Source organism: Triturus cristatus, chromosome 9 (assembly GCF_964204655.1).
Source record: "Triturus cristatus chromosome 9, aTriCri1.1, whole genome shotgun sequence".
Classification (NCBI taxonomy): domain Eukaryota; kingdom Metazoa; phylum Chordata; class Amphibia; order Caudata; family Salamandridae; genus Triturus; species Triturus cristatus.
In genome coordinates, this window is record NC_140592.1 from 1164288997 (window position 1) to 1164308768 (window position 19772).

At 49.5% G+C, this 19772-nt stretch overlaps 1 protein-coding gene across 4 annotated transcripts in view; it reads right to left on the minus strand.

Moving 5' to 3' along the window:
- The window catches only part of LOC146799567 (uncharacterized), a 338081-nt gene that overhangs the window by 6704 nt on the left and 311605 nt on the right, over nucleotides 1-19772 (minus strand). For all 4 annotated transcript variants that reach the window (XR_014968942.1, XR_014968943.1, XR_014968944.1 and 1 more), the window contains one exon: nucleotides 2056-2229. Coding sequence is in view for 1 of the 4 variants with exons in the window: in XM_085627154.1 (XP_085483280.1) it covers nucleotides 2056-2229 (174 nt within the window). In the remaining 3 variants the exon portion in view is untranslated. The remainder of the gene's footprint in view (nucleotides 1-2055; nucleotides 2230-19772) is intronic.

The following is a 19772-nucleotide window of genomic DNA, read 5'->3' on the forward strand; positions in this document are numbered from 1 at the left end:
TTGAATTCTTTGAAATTGATGACCAGATGGGCACCTTTTCCTTTTTTGAGGACCACAAAGATGTTGCTGCAACACCCAGAGGGATTGAGATTGGATTGGCAAATTGCTCCATTCTGTAGGAGTTGGAGCCTTTTGTCACGAATAAAGGACTTATCTTTAAGGGAAAAAAGGATAGGGGTGGAAGTGAGGGCTGACGGAGGGTCCCAAATCTAGTTTGACCCCGGAGACGGTCTACAGAACCCATGGATCCTGTGTGATGGACCTCAATTGGGAAGGAAATGTTTTGTTCTTCTCCACCAACTGTGCTGACGAAGAAGGAATAAGCCTTACCAGAGACACCGGAAGAGGCATTGAAATTTCCCTGGCCTCGGAAGGCGCTTCTGCCACATCAGGAACACCCTCCTCAGTCTCTAGAGGGGTAGAAGGTGGTGTATGATTCACTGCCGTAGGCGCAGTTCTGCCTTGATGGGTTCTGGAAGGACCTGGTATATATGGACACCCGGGCGAACGCCCTTTGTATCGATCAGCCCATCCATAAAGGGGATGGTTGTGGAACACCTTATGCAGTGAAGACTTCTCTTTGTCAGGTTCTGTGGACGTCTGGACACATTTTCAGAGGTCCTTGACAAATTTGTTGCCAAAGAGGAGGCCATTAGCCTTCGGGCCTGATTCTGCAGTGGCTAGTTCGACCAGCTTGGGTTTTATCCAGATTGAGTATGGATCTATGGCACTCCGCCTATAAGGCACGATTAGCATTTCCCAGCAGGCATAACGCCACATTTTCAGAGGTCCTTGACAAATTTGTTGCCAAAGAGGAGGCCATTAGCCTTCGGGCCCGATTCTGCAGTGGCTAGTTCGACCAGCTTGGGTTTTATCCAGATTGAGTATGGATCTATGGCACTCCGCCTATAAGGCACGATTAGCATTTCCCAGCAGGCATAACGCCTGCTGGGCCCAGCCTGCCGATGTGTTGGGGTCGATGGGGGAACCCGTGTCCTTGGCGGTGACTGCCATATCAAGGATTTTATAAAGGGGGTCTGTCAAGTAGAGGACCTTATCTACACAGGCTTCTCAAGACCTGTCAATCCCAATCCCTTTCTTGGGATCCTTAGAGGAGCATTTGAAGAAGGTTGCTAGATTGGGGGGTCAATTCTGGGGTCGTGGTCACCTTATCTGTGATGTCGAGGCGGAGACACTCGGAGTGCAACCGGTTGCGCACTTCTTTGTCATATCCCTTGCGGATGCGATTATGGACTTAGTCCGTAATAGGGTCAAGGGGAGCCCAGTCTGAGGAGCGAGAATGAATGATGAAGTCTGGGTCCAAGTCCTGGAGAGTCGGGGGGAGGTTGGGTGGAGGTAGAAGGATGCGAGTAGTCACACTGGGTATTCTTCTGTCGATTCCATGGAGATGAGCAACAGTCGTCAGTGACTGAGGGATGAGAAGAGCACTGGTCTGAGTCTGTGTTGGGAAGTAGGCGTAGAGGGTGAGCCGCATCTTCCGTCCACAGGGTGCATGCTGAGTGAGCGTGGTCAGAAGTAAAGGATTGGGAGATGCGGATCATAACAGCAATGTGAGGCCAGTCATCAGAGAGGGCAAAAGACACACAATTGATGGACGGAATGCAGAACAAATCAAAACATTCACCCCCAGTCAAGAGATCTGGGTTAAATCCATCATTCTTTTGCTCACCATGCCACCCAAGTTTAGACCTGGCCATATGCAAATCAGTCTTGTCCCTGTGCCAGTCATCAGAGAGGGGGCTGCCATCCACATGGGCAAGACCAGGAGGCGGGCGGAAATGATGGCATACTGCTGCAGGGAGCATTTAGAGGGTTGGAGGGCAGCTGCCAGGGCTGATTAACAGTCTATGTGACTGATGCATCCAAATCCTCCACGAGGTTTTGCTCGTCCACCATGTCCGGGTCAAAGGTTTCCTCACCAAAATACCGGTGATACATCATTGCTCTGATTAATGAGCAAATTCCAAAGTGAAATGCTGGGAAAACAATGAGACAAACAGCTGTGTCCTCCGGCAATAAGTGTCAGAATCTCACCTGGTATGTGTTTCCACAGCAATGAAATGGTCGGTCACGCAGAATACTCCCAACCTCCGGGTCAAGCAGAGAAGTCCCCACTATATCAAGGCCTAATCCCGCCCGCCCCGGAAGCGGGAATGGAAAGGTAAACTCCTTTTTCGGTGTCGCCTTGAACTTCCTCTCCCTTTCCTCCTGTAATGAAAAGTAGACAGATGTAGGAGAAATAGCTGATAATTCCCCCTTCTGTCCAAATGCTCTTGATGCTGCCCTTCTGGTTAGACCGACTCGTTACTGAAAGGGAAAGACCATAATGTAATTCCTCGAATTCCACAAACTAGAGGTAATATACAAATATTACATAATATCTCACCTATCCTACAGTCTGTAAATCTTCAAAACATGATTTTGCTTGAAACTTGCAGGTACAGTACATATGTTCTCAAATTCTGCAAACAATTAAGCATCTCTTCATGCCTCAGATACTATTTAGTTTTCATGGAGACTAATGATATGAATGATAAATGTGATATAAAGTTAATGCAGCTTTTAGTAAAGTTATGTAGCTTCGAAATCATTCATAATTCCCAAATGAAACTAAAAATGTTCTTGTATTTCTGTTTCTCTGTTCGACAGCTGGATAACAGAAAATAGACTCTTATTCTCAAATACAAACAGGCAAGTTATTTTCTCCAAATGATGAAAGCGCTTTCAGCGCGTTACCCAGAAGGAGTTCATAATGTCTCCTTGTTGTATTTCTGTTTTTATCTTGGCAGCAACACAGCAGCAACACAAAACGAAACAAAGACGGGAGCCGATCCAGGAGAACAAGCTCACCATGCTCAGTGGAGTTATACAGGCCCCCTCAGCCCCCACGATGTGGAGGGGCCCAATACTGCAGGGGCTCCCTCAGCACAGTCCTCTGGTCTGAGAGCTTCTTATTAAATCCGAAGCGGGCCCCCTCTATGTGCCTTGCAGGTGGGCCCCCTCAAGTTTTGTTACACCACTGACCATGCTTCTCCACCCAACGCCGAGACAACAGGGACCAGAGATGGAATAAATATCTCGGTTATTAGGTCTCGCCTGGCGAAAGCAGCGCTAGCGCTGCTCTCGCCAAGCAAGAACCTTTTGCGATCGATTCAGCCAAAACACGGGCTTGCAGATGGACAAAATTGGCTGCTCTCGTCATCCACAAAAGCTTAGCATGCACGCGTACGGACAAAAAATGCACGCGCATGTGGACAGCCCGACACCATCTTTGTTTACTTTAATTAGCGTAGGGATGTCCACACGCTCGCGCATTTTTTTGTCTCTACGCGTGCATGGCGGCGTGCTTTCGCTTTACCTCCCTCCCCCCCGTCGGAGATTGGAACTGTTCCCAGACGGGCTGAAGGGCCTGGCGGCAGTGCTGAGGAATCCGCTGCGGCGCGCGCAAGTAGACTTTTCAGTGAGTGATGTGCTTCTGAACTTCACGTCTTTCATAAAATTACAACTTTCCTTTAAGCAGGCTTTAGGCACGTTCTCATGCACGCTGAAACCAGTTCAAAGGTTATCTGTGCTTGCCGTGTCACAGTCTCACGGGAACAGACCGTGCTCTCTACTTGTGTGTGGAATCTTGCACTCTTGATGCCTGTGTGGTGTGAGAGAGAGAGAAGCTACTGCTGCCGTTTGGTGTATGTGAGAGAAACTTGTATTATTCCCACCCGTTTTCTGTGTTGTGGGTGAGTGAGGTTTGCACTGCTGGTGCGGTGAGCGTGTGTGTTGTGTGTATGTATGTAAGATTAAGCTCGCAGTGCTGTTGTTCGTTCTCCGTGTTGTGTAGGGGAGGCTTGCACTGCTGCTGCATCTCTGTATGTGTGTGTGTAAGAGAGCAATTTGCATTGCTCTCTGTTATTTTGTTGCTGCTTAGTTGGTGGGTGTAGGTGTATGTTAAACAGAAGCCTGCATTGCTGCTGTCCTTCGCGCGCGCAAGGGAGAGAGGCTTTCACTGGCTGCTGCTACTTGTACGTGTGACAGAATTTTTAATTGGTTCTGTTATGAACACCTCGTCAGAAGTAGTAAATGCTAAATAAATGCAATTAGATATAATAAAGTACAGCCTTTGTTACGTTTGTGAAGGAAGTTGCTGCCAGTTGGCGGACAGTGTGTATGTGGTGAGGGAGTTCACTTTGCTGCGAGTTTTACACTATTACCATAGCTGGAAGGGGTAACATGTATGTGTGTGTGTCTGACGCATAGTTCTACTGTCAGCTCTCTATCTGTTGTATGTTCTGCTTCTGACACTACCTATAGCTCTATTGTATAGTTTTTATGTGAAGTAAGTGCTTTAGCTGCTGCTCCATCCCAAACATTTATTTTGGCATACTTCTCTTCCCAAGGTGTTCCACCTCACACTCGTAGTCTCCTCCTTTGCGGCCTTTTACCCCTCCAGAGGTGCAAGCTGCAGTGGCATTCTGACGAGGGCACTAGTACTTATTTTTCTTTACAAACTAAGCACTGCTTAACAGAGCAGGAGAGTAGCGACAAAATATAATCAGAAGTAACCCCCACCGTTTCGACTCAACAGGCATGCAGCAGAACCAAAACTGCACCACTCGCTGCTGCTGGAACTCGACTGGTCCTGACTTGTTAAATGGTAGCGGCAGTCGTAGTCGATAACCTTTCAAGTATTGCCCGGCGGTAATCGCCTCTTATACCATTCAATGCTAAACCAATAAAGAGGCAGGCGCCGGAGACTGGAAGGCAGGAAACAAAGTTTTATTCCATCGGAGTGGAACACATCAGATCAGACAGCGAAGTATCGTCACGAGGTGCTCTAACTGCATCTCTGAGACCTGGTCTCTTATACACACGTTTATGACTTTATTGCAGGGTTATCATACATGGCACATTCTTGAGATCACTTTGATGCGTGAAAGAACATCCTCAGAATCCCCGGCTCAGATCCGATCCCACGCATAGCTACAGTAGAAGTTCCCACCCCACCCGCAGTAGGAGATGGCTATCACACAGCAGGATATTCCGCCAGTTCCCGGGGGTGTGTGCAACCGGTCGGGTCTCAGGAGGTGGGGGCCTTGATCTGCTGTAATCCCTTTGATGTGGGGTGTTTCCCTTACAGTAGTGGCAATAAACTGCATCCGCAGGGCTAGGTGATGGCCTGGGATCGGTTCGGACAATCGGGCGCAGAGGAAGGGGGTTATCAAAGAGATGCATGACCATGTATAGGATGTCGGTCAGGCGTGGGATGTGGTTCCATGGCAGGGTCGCGCAGAAGGAGAGGGTTTATGGCCCGTGTATGAGAGAGCGGGGGTGGCCGGCGCGCGGGGGAATGCTTGCAGCGCCAGGGGGACGCGCTGGCGATCGGCAATGAGCAGGGAGAGACCAAAGTGCCTAAAATGGCTGCCGTGCGCTTTCCTGTGTGTCGCGCTGGGGAGAGACAAGATGGCGCAGATAATGTTCAGTTCGCAAACTAAATTTCCACAGTCCTCCCTTTTAACACATCTCGCCAGCTTGTTTAGTTCGGATCTATCCCCATAATACTACGAACTTCCACCTCATACAAAGCTTTCATTCGCTCCGCTTCAAAGTTCAAAGTCTTAGGGCAGATGCAGTTCATAAAAAGCGAACATAAAGGTGGCAGACACTGAATCCCCAAGCAACATCCACATAGTATCACAATTGGTATTAGGATAACTGAAAACAGCCTCCATCCCCAACTTTTAATAGTGTCCCAAAACCAACTCCCAAGTGACCATCCTTCTTGCTCCTGATGAACCTCTGCGGAAAGTCTGTGGAGGTGTTCAATTGCTTTGTTGACTGAGGGGGAGTTATCCGGTACGTAGGTACAACAGCTGGACCCAATGATGCGGCATGCTCCTCCACTATCAGCCAGAACCACATCTAGAACGAGGCGGTTCTGAAGAGCCACCAGGCGGACGGCCTGAAGCTCGGCGGTGTTGTTGGCGAGGATGCCAGCCGTAATGTTCATCGCCGTCTCGACTGCCTGAGTTAAGTGGCGGATGGCACGGCTGTTTGCCATTGGACCCCAGAGTGGAACAAGTCCCTTTACTGCATCCAGGAACTGTGCTCCGGTGGAGTCGGCTTGTACAATGTCTTTGGCACGTTTCTGTCGGTGATGGTTTGCTGGAGCCACATATGTCGGAGGAAGGACAAAAGCGATGTAGCAGGTGCCTCCCCAACCTTTCGGAAGCCAGGTGTAGGCCTTAGTACCACAAACGAAGTACATATTCGGGGAGGCAACAAAGGAGGGTGGATCAACTGAGTCCAATGTTCGGGTGATGAGGCAGGAGCTGTGGCCCACCAGCTGCGCCCCCAGGCCTTCGAGGCACACAAATCCAGTGATGTTGATGACGGATAGGGCCACTGTTAGGGTGGCGGCCGTTCGTTTCCGGAGGTAAGAGAAGGTGGGTCTGGCTGGGTTGTTGAACACTTGCATTTCAACTCGTTCTTTGGCAGGGATGTCCATGTGAAAGGAAGTGTTTGATCTCAGAGGACAGAAGGGGGCAGAAGTTCTTCCAGTTTTGTTCAGCCAGAACCCATGGTAGAAGTGTGACATAGTTCTGCCGGAAGTGGCATTGTCCTTGTAGCTTTCTTGCAGGAGGATTAGCCAGGCGAGGCAGGAACCATGGACAGAAAAAGGTGAAGGGATGAAAGGAATAGTGTCCAGTGGCATGTGGTAGCAATCCACAGATCCAGCAATTAGTGGCATTGGCGGCAAGATTGTGTTGGTGGAGCAACTGCACAAAAGAGTTATTCTAGAACTCCTTACGCCTTTCTCGGAGTTGGGGTGAAAGTGAGATCAGATGGTGTTCTTTCATGGTGATAGGTTGAACGGTGGTCAGCAATGTCTTATGAGCGGGTGTGCTCTCCTCCATGATCCAGAAGGTGACCATGAGGAGAAGGCAAAAGAGAAGGGTAATGAAAAGTGCAATAGTCTTTGAGCTGTGCATTCTGTCAGTCTTTGGGTTTTTGTAGTGGATCTTCGGACGTCCGGTTGCTTCCATCATCTTCATGTCGGATGCTTCCATCACCTTCAAGGGACTCGGTAGCGGGCAGAACCACAGACTTGGTTTAGTTTCTCTCCTGGTGGCCTTTGAGGTGGCTAGGCAACCGCTCTTGAGATTTCAACTTAGTTTGTGGTCTGCTTAGCCGAAGTTCCCTCCTTTCGTCGTAGGTTATACCCTTCTATGGATGGGACAGTAGGATCGGGATATTTCATTAATTCAAGTGTCTCTGTATCCGGGCAGTGGCTCAGGGATGGTCGGTCTGTGTCCAGTAGTTCCTCTTGGGCGGTGATGTTGTCCGTGGTCGTCAGGGTCGATGATACCTTCTTGCAGTGGTGTGCATGCAGCCAATTGCGCTTCCCCTCCACTCGAAGAGCTGTTCGGGTGGTGATCAGGACTTGCAGAGGGCCCGTCCACCGGGGCTCCAGACTCTTGGTGCGCTGGAAGTTACGCACTAAGACAAAGTCACCCGGTTGGATGTCGTGCCCGGGGCCTCTGGAAACGTCAGGAATGGCTTGCAGCACCTGCTGATGGATAACAGACAACGTTTTAGTTAGGTTATACAAATAGTCAGACATGAGGACGTCCGGGACGTCGTGGATGGATGTTGGCTTCGGTGCAGTCCAAAGGTTCATGGGCCGCCCGAAGACGACGTCGTAGGGGGTTAAGTGGTGTTTGGTGGGGGTGGAACGCATTGATAGTAATGCTAGCGGGAGAGCGTCTGGCCATTTCAGTCCTGTGGTGGCAACTATTTTTGCTATCTTAAGCTTCAATGTGGCATTATGTCGCTCAACCAAGCCTGCAGATTGGGGATGGAAGACCGCATGGAACTTCTGTTTTACACCCAGCCCCTTTAAGATGAGTTGGATAACCTCGGCTACAAAGTGGGGGCCGTTGTCGCTCCACAAAATTCGACAAAGGCCGTATCGGGGGAAGAATTCTTTCAGTAGTACTTTTGCGGTAGTCATAGCGGTGTTGTCGTGGGTTGGGTAGGCTTCCACCCACTTGCTGAAGGCACACACAACGACAAGTACGTACTTCAAACCTTGGCACCTTTCTAACTGGACGTAGTCCATTTGTAGGACTTCAAAGGGGTGATTGGGAACCCCAAACCCTCCCCGGGGTACAGCAGTTCCTTTCCCAGGGTTGTGTTGGAGGCAGACCAGGCATTGTTGGACCAGGCGTTTGGCTGAGTCTGAGATTTTGTCGTTGTGCCAGACTTTGGAGATGAGTTCGATCATGGGGGCAGACCCTATGTGTGCGGGGGAGTGTGCCATGGTCAGCATGGGGATCAAGTATGAGTCAGGTAGCAACCATTTGTTCGAGTCTTTAGTTCACCAGCAACCGTCATCGTCCTTCAATCCCACCCGTGCCCATTCAGTTAATTCGTGTGGTGTGCTGGGTAGTTGGATGTCCCTAATCGTTTCCCTAGCATCCTTCCATTTCTCAGTTTGTGACCTGGTCACGTACATGCGGGTCGTGGACCTATTCTCGGCTGTGGTTCGGGCAGTAATGTCAGCTAGTGCATTTCCCTGTCCTATAATGTCTGTCACCTTCTTGTGTGCCTGGCATTTGATCACAGCCAGCCGTGTGGGGAGGAGGACTGCTTCGGTCAGGGCAGAGACTAGATCTCCATGCAGGATGGGTGTGCCATGGGAAGTCAAGAATCCCCTCTCTTTCCATAAGAGCCCAAAGTGGTGAACTACCCCGAAGGCGTACTGACTGTCTGTGTAAATGTTTGCGGTTGTCCCTGCTGCCAGGATGCATGCTCGTGTGAGAGCAATTAGTTCCGCCGCCTGTGCGGATCGCTGTGTGATGCGGGCTGTCTCAACAACTGTTCGGGCTGTGGTGACTGCATAGGCAGCTGAGGTGGTGCCATCGGGGAGCTTGATGCATTAGCCATCCACCCACAGTTCTCCGTCAGGGTTCGGGAAGGCAGTATCTCGGAGGTCAACCCTACTCTTGGTCTGTTCGTCGGTGAGGGTCACGCAGTCATGTATAGGGGACGCATTGGGGTCAGTGTCAGGGAGAGGTAGTAGAGTAGCTGGATTCAGAGTGGTGCATCGTTTCAATGTGATGTGGGGTGCAAGCAGAGTCAGTTCGTAACCAGTCAGTCGTGCGCTAGTCAGGTGTTGAGTCTTAGTCTGGTTCAGGAGGGTGTCAACCGCATGGGATACCAATACAGTGAGGGGGTTCGAGAGCACGATCCCCTCACTTTGCCGGATAGAGACAGCAGCGGCGGCTACTGCTCGAAGGCAGGCGGGCAAAGCTCTGGCTACAGGGTCAAGAGTGGCAGAGAAGTAGGCACAAGGGCGTTGCTTAGGACCTATGGACTGGGTTAGGACAGACAATGCGCATCCCTCCCTTTCGTGGGTGTAGAGGGAGAAAGGTTTAGTGTAGTCTGGGGTTCCTAGGACTGGTGCTGAGCAAAGGGCATCTCGTAATTCTTTGAAGGAGGTTTGGCATTCGGGTGTCCAGGGGAGAGGGAAGGGGGCATCTTTAGCCAACAGGGAAAGCAGAGGCTTTACAATAAGACTGAAGTTTGGCAACCACTGTCGACAGAAGGAGGTGAGGCCTACTAGAGACCGCACTTGCTTCTGAGTTTTGGGAACAGGGGTTTCTAGGATGGTCTGAATTCGGTCAGGTGTAAGTTTCCTCCCATCCTTGGATAGGAGGTGGCCTAGGTATGTCACTTGGGGTTGGCAGAACTGCAACTTCTTCCTGGAGACCTTGTGACCGTTCTCCGCGAGGAAGTGGAGGAGGTGAAGGGTGGCCGTGACAGCAAGTGGGGTGGTGTCGGCCGCCAAAAGGATGTCATCGACGTACTGTATTAACACCACTCCATCGGGCAATTGGACTGCATCTAGTTGTCTCTTGAGGGCTTGGCTATAAATGCTGGGACTCTCAGTGTAGCCTTGGGGTGCCCTACAGAATCTGTACGACCGTGCTTTCAAAGTGAAGCCGAACAGGTAGCGGCTGTCTGGGTGGATGGGGATGGAAAAGAATGCGTTCTTGAGATCAATAACAGTAAAGGTGGTGGCAGTGGACGGAATCAGGGTGAGGATGGTGGTGATGTCTGAGACCACGGGGTACTGAGGTATGACTACTTTGTTAACTTCTCGTAAGTCAACAATGAAGCGGTATGCTTTCTCATCTCCCTCGCCTTGCTTCTTTACAATGGGCAGGATAGGGCTGTTGCAAACATTACTGACTACTTCTTCTACCACTCCTGCATCGACTAGGGACTGGATGATTTCCACCAATGCCTTCGTGCGATATTCGATACTGTGGGAGCTTTGGGAGCACTGCGTCCGGTCGGACGGTTATGTGTACTGGGTCGATCACCATGCGCCCTACATCTGAGTCGGTTTTAGCCCATAGATGTGAAGGTAACGTGTCGAGTAGGGACAGGTCAGCATCAGTTATAGAGAGCATACGTCGTGTGTGACAAGGTCTGAACAGATCTGGGTTATCGTGCAGGATGACTCGAACTCCGTCTGGGGAACATCTGATGGTAGCTCGGAAATGTTTTAGCAAATCGAGTCCCATAATAGCATCGGGGGTGTTGGAGGAGAGCAGAAAGGTCGTGTCAGTGGTGTTATCTTCTAAATCGAAGGAGATTGGTGCTGACAAGGGGTTAGTGGAGGGCGTTCCATCGAAGCCTATTGAGGTTACATGTGAGCCAGACAAGGGTGCCCTAGGAATCAGTCGTTTAGATAACGCACTACGTGTCGCCACAGTATCTACCAGGAATGGAGACTTTGTGCCCAAGACCTTAGCAGTGACGTAAGGACCTTGCTGGTCAACACGGAGTTCGACTGGATCCCTCCCTTGCCCCTGGCGGTCCTATGCGAAGTCATGGGTGCTTTCATAGTCGGACTGCTGACACTGGTTTTGTCTGGGGCGATTAAAGGTGTTTGGTCTGCCTGGCCTGTCGTTGATGGCGTCGTTCGTGTACCCTCGTCCCTGTCCTCTATTTCTGGGGTCATATGCTGTGTCTCTAGAGTCCCTATTTTTGTTCAATTCCAGAAGGACCGGGCACTGGGATTTCCAGTGTCCGAACCCTCTACAGAACGCACATTGGTTCCCATCTAAGTCTCTCCGTCCGTTGTAGGGTGCAGGTGTATGGTCTTTAGGGGGTAGCTTTCTAGGGGCGGTTGGTTGGTAATTCCCTTTTGGGGGTTCCCTTCCTATGGTCACCCCTTGCAACTGTGCTATCATTACCCTCTCCTTCAGTTCCTTTTTCTTCCTCTCTGACGCCCTATCGTTCTCATTCTTTTGGTTCTCGTAGTATTGGGCCTTCTGGAGGATTGCTGCGGGTTTGGAGGCTGCCCAACTACTCTCGCTGGTCTGTAGCTTCTGGGAGACTTCTTGTGACAGACCCTTCACATAATTCTGGACAAAGAGGTGATGTCCGGTTGCGGTGGTCATGTCCTGGCCACTATAATCGGAAAACACAGTCTCGAATCGAGAGAAGTATTCAGACACATCCTCCTGGGGTTTCTGGCGACAAGCCGTCACTATCGACCAGTCTACCTTTCTTTCTGGGATTAGAGTCTTCAACTTCTGTACAATCTTGTCTGGGAGCTCCAATATGGCTTTCGGGGGTTTCTGTCCCGGTTCTCGCTGTTTATCTATGGTATCGAGTTGTACCCAGGTATATCCGAACGGCTCAGCGTGGTCGACTTTCCGGATTTGCTTCCACACATCAGCCGGCAGACATAACCCGAAGAACAAGTCGATATCTGCTAAAGTCATTATTGTTGAACCTAAGGCTGTACCTAGTTCGGTGTAGAAGGCAGTCGGGTTCTTTCTTAAGTCGGGTAGAGTTTTTCTAAAGGTCAAAATGTCTTGTCGGTCCCATGGCTGGTAGACCCAATTATATACAACCCTTCCCTTCGCATCTTGGTGGTTGATGTCGTCATGTGTTCCCTGACCTCGTGGGGGGACCCAGTAGGGGGTGGCCTCTTTGATGGGCATCATGGTATCAGTCCTTCCTGCCTGGGGCTTAGTCGCTATGGGAGTTTCTGCTTTGGTTGTCTGTCTGTGCTCTTTAAGGTGTCGATAGACCTCGAGTGTACGAGTGAAGAGGTTCGTCATATCGCCCTCTCCTTCTTCCCCAATGTCTACCTTCCTATATAGGGCCGCTAAGCCTTCGGGACCTTTATCGTGGTACCTATCCTCATATGTATTCAGGGCGTGATAACAAAGTCGTACGACAAAGTGTCGTCTGCGGTTGTCGGCATACGAGTTATACACGTCTGTTATATACTCCTCACTTTCCTTTCGATTTACCAGTGTCCCTACTATCTTGTCGATTCCTGCTCGTTCATCCTTTGTTAGTCGATTCATTCTGGTGGAATCTTTCTTTCTCATCTCAGGGTCATCCAACGTTATTGCTGACGTTGTGTTCAGTACAAGAGGCTCGGCCGGCGCGGAGGCCGTGAGGACCGAGGCCCCTGTACTGCTTTCGCTTGTGTTTGGGGGTTGTGGGTGTTGCACTACCGATTGGGAGGGTGCGTATGGAGGGGGCATGTAAATGATCGGGGGACCTAATAGTAATTCGTCATTCGTTCGTTGCTTAGAGGACAACTCAGGGTAGAGCATAGAGGGGGTCCTAACAGGGTACTGGCCTGATGTTTCGGGCTCCTGTCTTAGTTTAGTTTCCCTTCTCTCCTTTATTTCTTCTTCTAACTTTCTAGTGGCAAGGTGAGCTGCCTTTCGTAATTCCTTTTCTGCTTTTACTTCTTCCCTCTTTTTCCGTTGTGTTGCTTCTTTGCGCCACATGCCGATACTGTCAAGCATAGTAGGCGTCGTCTTATTGCTACGCAGAGCTATTTCTAGCGTTTCTATCTTATGGTCGTCGAAGGATCCCATCAGTGGCCACTGACTCTCGGGGTCCTTCTTTGTATATTTATGCCATAGCTTGCTATAAGCTACGGCGACTAGTCCATATTTAGTGAACATGTCCTTATTAGGGGTGCCTTCCAGTGGAGCCGGATGGTCCACCTCTAATAAGCGGTCCGGGCAGAACCAACTACCAATCAGTGGGGAGAACATAGGCATGACGGGTTACAACGGGGACAAAAGTCAGCACTACCTATCTTTTCACTGCTTGCAAAGACTAGACAGAATATCTCTATTCCTCGTTATTTGTAAGCAGAGAATACCTCCAAAGAACCAATACCGAACAACTAGTGTTCGGACAATCAATCAATCAATGGGGAGATAAAGATAGGCATGACGGGTTACAATGGGGACAAAAGTCTGCGTTACCTACCCTTCACTATTTGCAAAGACTAGACAGAATATTTCTATTCTACGTTATTTGCAAACAGAGAATATCTCAAAGAGCACTATCCTTCAAAACAATCAATGTTCGGACAATCAATCAGTGGGGAGATAAAGATAGGCACGACGGGTTACAACGGGGACAAAAGTCTGCGTTACCTACCCTTCACTATCTGCAAAGGGAGAGAGAGAGAGTATTTCTACTCCTCCCCGTTTGTAGACAGCGAATATCTCAAAGAGAACAATCAATAAGCAATACTAGTATTTTTCAATCAATCAATCAATCGTTTCGCAATTTGTCGTGTTTCACGACCTTACCCGGACCGCGTGGACAGTTTCTCGTCTTCCGCCTCCAGCGCCCGATCGTCCTCTACTCTCCGTATTTGCCGCGGCACTCCTGATGGTTCCCAGTCAGGACCGTAGATCACTCGAGAGAGAGGTCTGCTCGGAACCAGTGAAGTTCGGATGATCGGCTGCCAGACGAGGGTCTATCGGGCAGGAGCTCTCCCGATCGTTGCAGTCGTTCACTCTGTCGTCGGGACCTCTCCCACTGGATCCACGTGTCGCTGATGGGCCCCACGCTTGGGACGCCAATTGTTAAATGGTAGCGGCAGTCGTAGTCGATAACCTTTCAAGTATTGCCCGGCGGTAATCGCCTCTTATACCATTCGATGCTAAACCAATAAAGAGGCAGGCGCCGGAGACTGGAAGGCAGGAAACAAAGTTTTATTCCGTCGGAGTGGAACACATCAGATCAGACAGCGAAGTATCGTCACGAGGTGCTCTAACTGCATCTCTGAGACCTGGTCTCTTATACACACGTTTATGACTTTATTGCAGGGTTATCATACATGGCACATTCTTGAGATCACTTTGATGCGTGAAAGAACATCCTCAGAATCCCCGGCTCAGATCCGATCCCACGCATAGCTACAGTAGAAGTTCCCACCCCACCCGCAGTAGGAGATGGCTATCACACAGCAGGATATTCCGCCAGTTCCCGGGGGTGTGTGCAACCGGTCGGGTCTCAGGAGGTGGGGGCCTTGATCTGCTGTAATCCCTTTGATGTGGGGTGTTTCCCTTACAGTAGGGGCAATAAACTGCATCCGCAGGGCTAGGTGATGGCCTGGGATCGGTTCGGACAATCGGGTGCAGAGGAAGGGGGTTATCAAAGAGATGCATGACCATGTATGGGATGTCGGTCAGGCGTGGGATGTGGTTCCATGGCAGGGTCGCGCAGAAGGAGAGGGTTTATGGCCCGTGTATGAGAGAGCGGGGGTGGCCTGCGCGCGGGGGAATGCTTGCAGCGCCAGGGGGACGCGCTGGCGATCGGCAATGAGCAGGGAGAGACCAAAGTGCCTAAAATGGCTGCCGTGCGCTTTCCTGTGTGTCGCGCTGGGGAGAGACAAGATGGCGCAGATAATGTTCAGTTCGCAAACTAAATTTCCACAGACTGACAATCCTAAAATTGATACTGAGCCTATCAACCAACATTTTCAAGTGGTGATTTTTCTTTAGTCAGTCTGCCACAGTTCTCTTGCTGTTTAAAGCCAAAGGTCTGCAAAGCAAGGGGCTGTGCATGCGTGTGCCGCAGCCATGCACCATAGGGCTGCACAACCACCTCGGTTCTTCGTTTTCCTTTCTACATGAGACACTGAACTTCATGGTCCGTTTTGTGAAAACTAAACAATGTGAGAGCGACAGCTAGGTGTAGGGCTGGACTAAGACCCCTGTTTAGGGGGAGAGGTGAACCTCAGTTATGACCCTACATCAAAAATGGGCACTGGGGATGCACCCTCTCCCACTTATTTGTGGGGAAAGGGTACAGGATACAATGTTGCAAAGCACACAGTGATTTCTTGCGCTTTTTACTTTATTGGTATAAATCTATTTGAAGGAATAACTGGATTTTTGTATGAAATAGCACATATTAAATCACACTCAATCAACTTTCCACAACCCAACTTTAAATTGCATCCATTAGACTGAATTTAACGTAGGGGTAATTAAAGTTGCAGAGTCCGCTGACTTGTAATGTTGAGTATTTTCTAAACTTTTCAAGCTTCATTAAAAGGAAAGCTTGTAAACTTTAAAAAACAAGCATAAAAAATGCAATAGGTCTCGCTTTTCATTAATTTAAAGCCATTTGCTTTGCTATACAATACCATTAGCAAAGCAAATGGCTTTAACTTAACCAAAGGAGAGACCTATTGCATTTTCAATGCTTGTTATCACAGGTGGCTATGTGACCCCACAAGTTGGTCACACAGTAATGCCCCGGCGAGGCTCTCCCCCACTGCAGTAGAGACCCCAGAGAAACCAATGCTCTGTACCACAGAGTGCAGTGCGCCCAAGTCTGGTGCGCAGTGAGCAAATATAGACTTCCGGATTGTCTCAACACTTCATTAAGATGAAGAAAGATAGTACTCACTCACAGCAGGAAGGAAAATTGCACAAGTTTGCAAGGACAAAGCCCTAGGCAGAAAGGAACAGAGTAGCATTGACTAATAGTTGAGGAATCAGACGATGAGACTCATCCGGATACAGCATCGGAAAATGCTCAGATTTTTCAGGCCATCAAAGACACTCTGGAAGCCTTGACAGGGAAAGTGGGAATACATGTAACCCTTGCAGCAAGATCTGCATAATGTCGTTGATAGAGAATATGCAATCTGTGAGACACCTCTGCTCAAATGTAAATATCCCTGTGATTGCTAACAACGACCACTAGTTCACTTGAAACCAGACTGACGACGGGGAAAACCATGCCTATCGTAATAACCTCTGTGATACTGGGGATGCCAGAGCAATGTGAAGGCAATAACCCTAAGAAATGTCTCAAACACTGGATGCGAACCCATTACAAAACCAGAAAATCATCCACATAATTTATCATAGAGAGGGTCATAGGGCTCTCGCACTGACACCACTGCTGGGAGCCCCGCGACGTGTGATCACTGTCATATTTTATAATTACTGTGACCGGGATGCAATACTTAAAATAGCTAGAGATTGCAAAGAGGTCGCTTTCAAGGGAGTGAAGGTTATGTACCCCCATCCCTGACTACACAAGTTCAGTTCAGCAGACGAGTTGTTCCTTTGAGGAAGTGCCAATGAACATTCAATACATGCTCATCTTTCCGAAACGACTAAAAGTAATCTTCAACTCCAAAACTCTGTTTTTTAACATCGCAGAAGCGGCTTGGTACCGGGCAGCAGGAAGGCTCAATATTCCAATGAGGAGGAGATCACTGCGTACTCAGCAGCGGCCATCTATGGTAGCTAAGTGGCAATAGACCATGACACCAGTCTTCGCAGATCTCTTAATCACCAAAGATCTTAGAGAACTTGATTTAGAGGTTTGATTCTTGGCGACTCAGACATTAAGGCTGATGTAGAAGAGACACAAATGGTCCATTCTGACCAATGACTAAAAGGATGAACACCTTCGACCACCATGTTGAAGGGAAGAATCAAAGTTGTCAACCCATTAAGGGGAGTAGCTGTAAGACGTAACCAGGAATCTGCGTTTTGGAACACTATGGTTGCAAAGTTATGGGGTGGAAAGGATGACGGACCTTTCCAGATTTGGGGAGGCATGTAATATTGAACCTGAACACTGGCAGAGAAAAACTATACAAGATGGCAATAGGGTTCAGGATGACGGCTGTAATGTGCAGCCATTGCACAATACTAACAAGATCTGTATGAAGCCAGACAGGCTGCCACTACAATAGACATAACTGAGTTTCAAGGGGAACTAAACATGCCAGTACTGGGGGTGTGTACTGCTCGATTTTCCCGGCCCTATTGTGCTGATGGGTGATTAGGGTGACTTCAGTCTCTCTACCATTCAAGCCTAAGGGTTAGAGTAGTGAATGAAGTCTATTTTCTAGGCACTTCGACATGATCCTGTGTTCTTCCCCATAGATCAGGGCTTGCACACATATCCTAGGGGATAGATTCGTTAGTCTTAGGGATAGCCTGCCCTGTAGTGAGGTATTTCATGGAGCCGTGCTGAATTCAGGCCTGGTAGGCCTCAAACGGGGGAGACTCCATCTTTCTTTCTGCTCCAGCAGCTTGAGATGCTTCTAGGTTAAAGGGGATGTTTTAGTTATGAGGTGTTATTCGCTTGGAGAGAACCGGTTCAGACCGGCCCTTATCGAAGGATTGTATTTTTCTTCATGCCGAAGACGCTACATCAGGCCGGCCGGCTGGGAAAGTGTCCTTGGCACGGGGAGGTACAAGAATTTGGTGGGCGGCAGGTTACGGGCTGGAATTTTCCATGAGAAAATGCACCTCTATATTAGTGAAAGTCTGAGGCAGATACTGGCACTTATTCTTTCAATCTATAGGCGGCACCTAGCCGTTAGCAGAAAAGCTACTACTTATTCCAGGGAAGACAGATGACAAACTTGAGGGCGGAGAAAGACCAAGAGACAGATACTCTTCTAGCAGAATTGCCAGAGAGGAGAGAGTAGCCGATGAGGAAGAGGTCCCAGTGACTCGGAGAAGGGAGCTACGGAGGTGTGATCTCCAGGCGAGCCGAGGCACAGACGAGAAGGGAACCTCGATGACCATTGAGTGCAGGCTACACACGACTAAGGTGATGTCGACCCCTTTCTTATTAGAGTGTACAACCTAATCTTTCACTTTTTCTTTACAGGTTATGTGTCACACTGTAATGTTATGTGCTTGCGTATATGATATATAATAAAGTCAGTTTGTAGTGAATCAACATGTGCTGCGTGTTCTTGTATAAGAGGGTAGCCTATTCTTCTAGTCAGCTGTGACTTGACATGAACAGATGTTAACCCTGATCAGGTAAGTGGTAACTGAATAAGGGAGAGAGGAGCCCCTCGAACCAGAGAACAGGTTGTGCTCAAACTGGCGGTTCTTGTGTGATCTGATAAATAGTAACGCTGATTCCTTTGTTGTATGTTAGGGTGATCATAGGATGAACTCGTGCTAAGGCTGCCGTCTGGGTAGGAAGTCCTGGGTCCATCTAGGACCGCGAGGCTGAGGCTGCCGTCTGGGTAGGAAGTCCTGGGTCCATCTAGGACCGCGAGGCTGAGGCTGCCGTCTGGGTAGGAAGTCCTGGGTCCAGTTAGGACCGCGAGGCTGAGGCTGCCGTCTGGGTAGGAAGTCCTGGGTCCGTTTGGGACCGCGAGGCTAAGGCTACCGTCTGGGTAGGAAGTCCTGGGTCCGTTTGGGACCGCGAGGCTAAGGCTGCCGTCTGGGTAGGAAGTCCTGGGTCCGTTTGGGACCGCGAGGCTAAGGCTGCCGTCTGGGTAGGAAGTCCTGGGTCCGTTTGGGACCGCGAGGCTAAGGCTGCCGTCTGGGCAGGAAGTCCTGGGTCCGTTTGGGACCGCGAGGCTAAGGCTGCCGTCTGGGTAGGAAGTCCTGGGTCCGTTTGGGACCGCGAGGCTAAGGCTGCCGTCTGGGCAGGAAGTCCTGGGTCCGTTTGGGACCGCGAGGCTAAGGCTGCCGTCTGGGTAGGAAGCCCTGGGTCCGTTTGGGACCGCGAGGCTAAGGCTGCCGTCTGGGTAGGAAGTCCTGGGTCCGTCTGGGATCGCAAGGCCGCCACTTGTATTATAAGAGGTCTTGGTATATATATAGTAGGAATTCCCTGTCCTTAGGTGGTATATATATATATATATATATATATATATGTGGTTACTTATTGTGAATAGGCCCTAGGGAGGGGGTAACGTTCTGGCTGGGTTAGAGAGGCTCTGTTGAGCGGGTTCTATCTGATCCGACAACCCAAGCAGAACATTTGGCGTCACGAACCGTTTTCGAAACCTGTGTGCGTCGTGTTGTCTCGTGTTTGCTTTCGGCGTGTGCGTGGTTTTGTTTGTATATTATTTATGGTATACTTGTGTGTCTAGCTTTTCTTCTTCTTTCTTTTCTTTTTCTTTCTTTTCTTCTTTCTTTTTCACGATGTTTTCTAGAAAATCTAAATCTACTTTTAAGTTGCCTGTTGATATTCCCGGATGGGATTCGACGCCTTATGAAGTCTTAGCCCGTGAGTGGGATGATTCTACTGGTTTGAGTGAGAATTGGAATTCTTCTTTGGAGCTGGCGGAGCCGGCTAATGTGATTACTTGTTTACAGAAGGCACCCGTATCGAAGGGTGAGGAGATTCCCGTTTTGGGGCGCAGAGGTTGGATTGTTCTGTCTGCATACAGGATTCTGCATGAGAGGTTGTTGAAGCTACAGATCTCTCTTAAGGATGTTGAAGCGCACTTTGTTGAGATTCAGAATTCTCACACTTTGTTGCGGTGTCAAAATAAGTTGCTTGCTGACAAACTTGAGACTTACCAGACTATTGCCGAGAGGGCGGCTGTGCGAATTGCCCGTTATAAATACAAAAATCGGCGCGGCCGGGTTTCGACGCGAAAGGTGCGTCTGGTCGTGGCG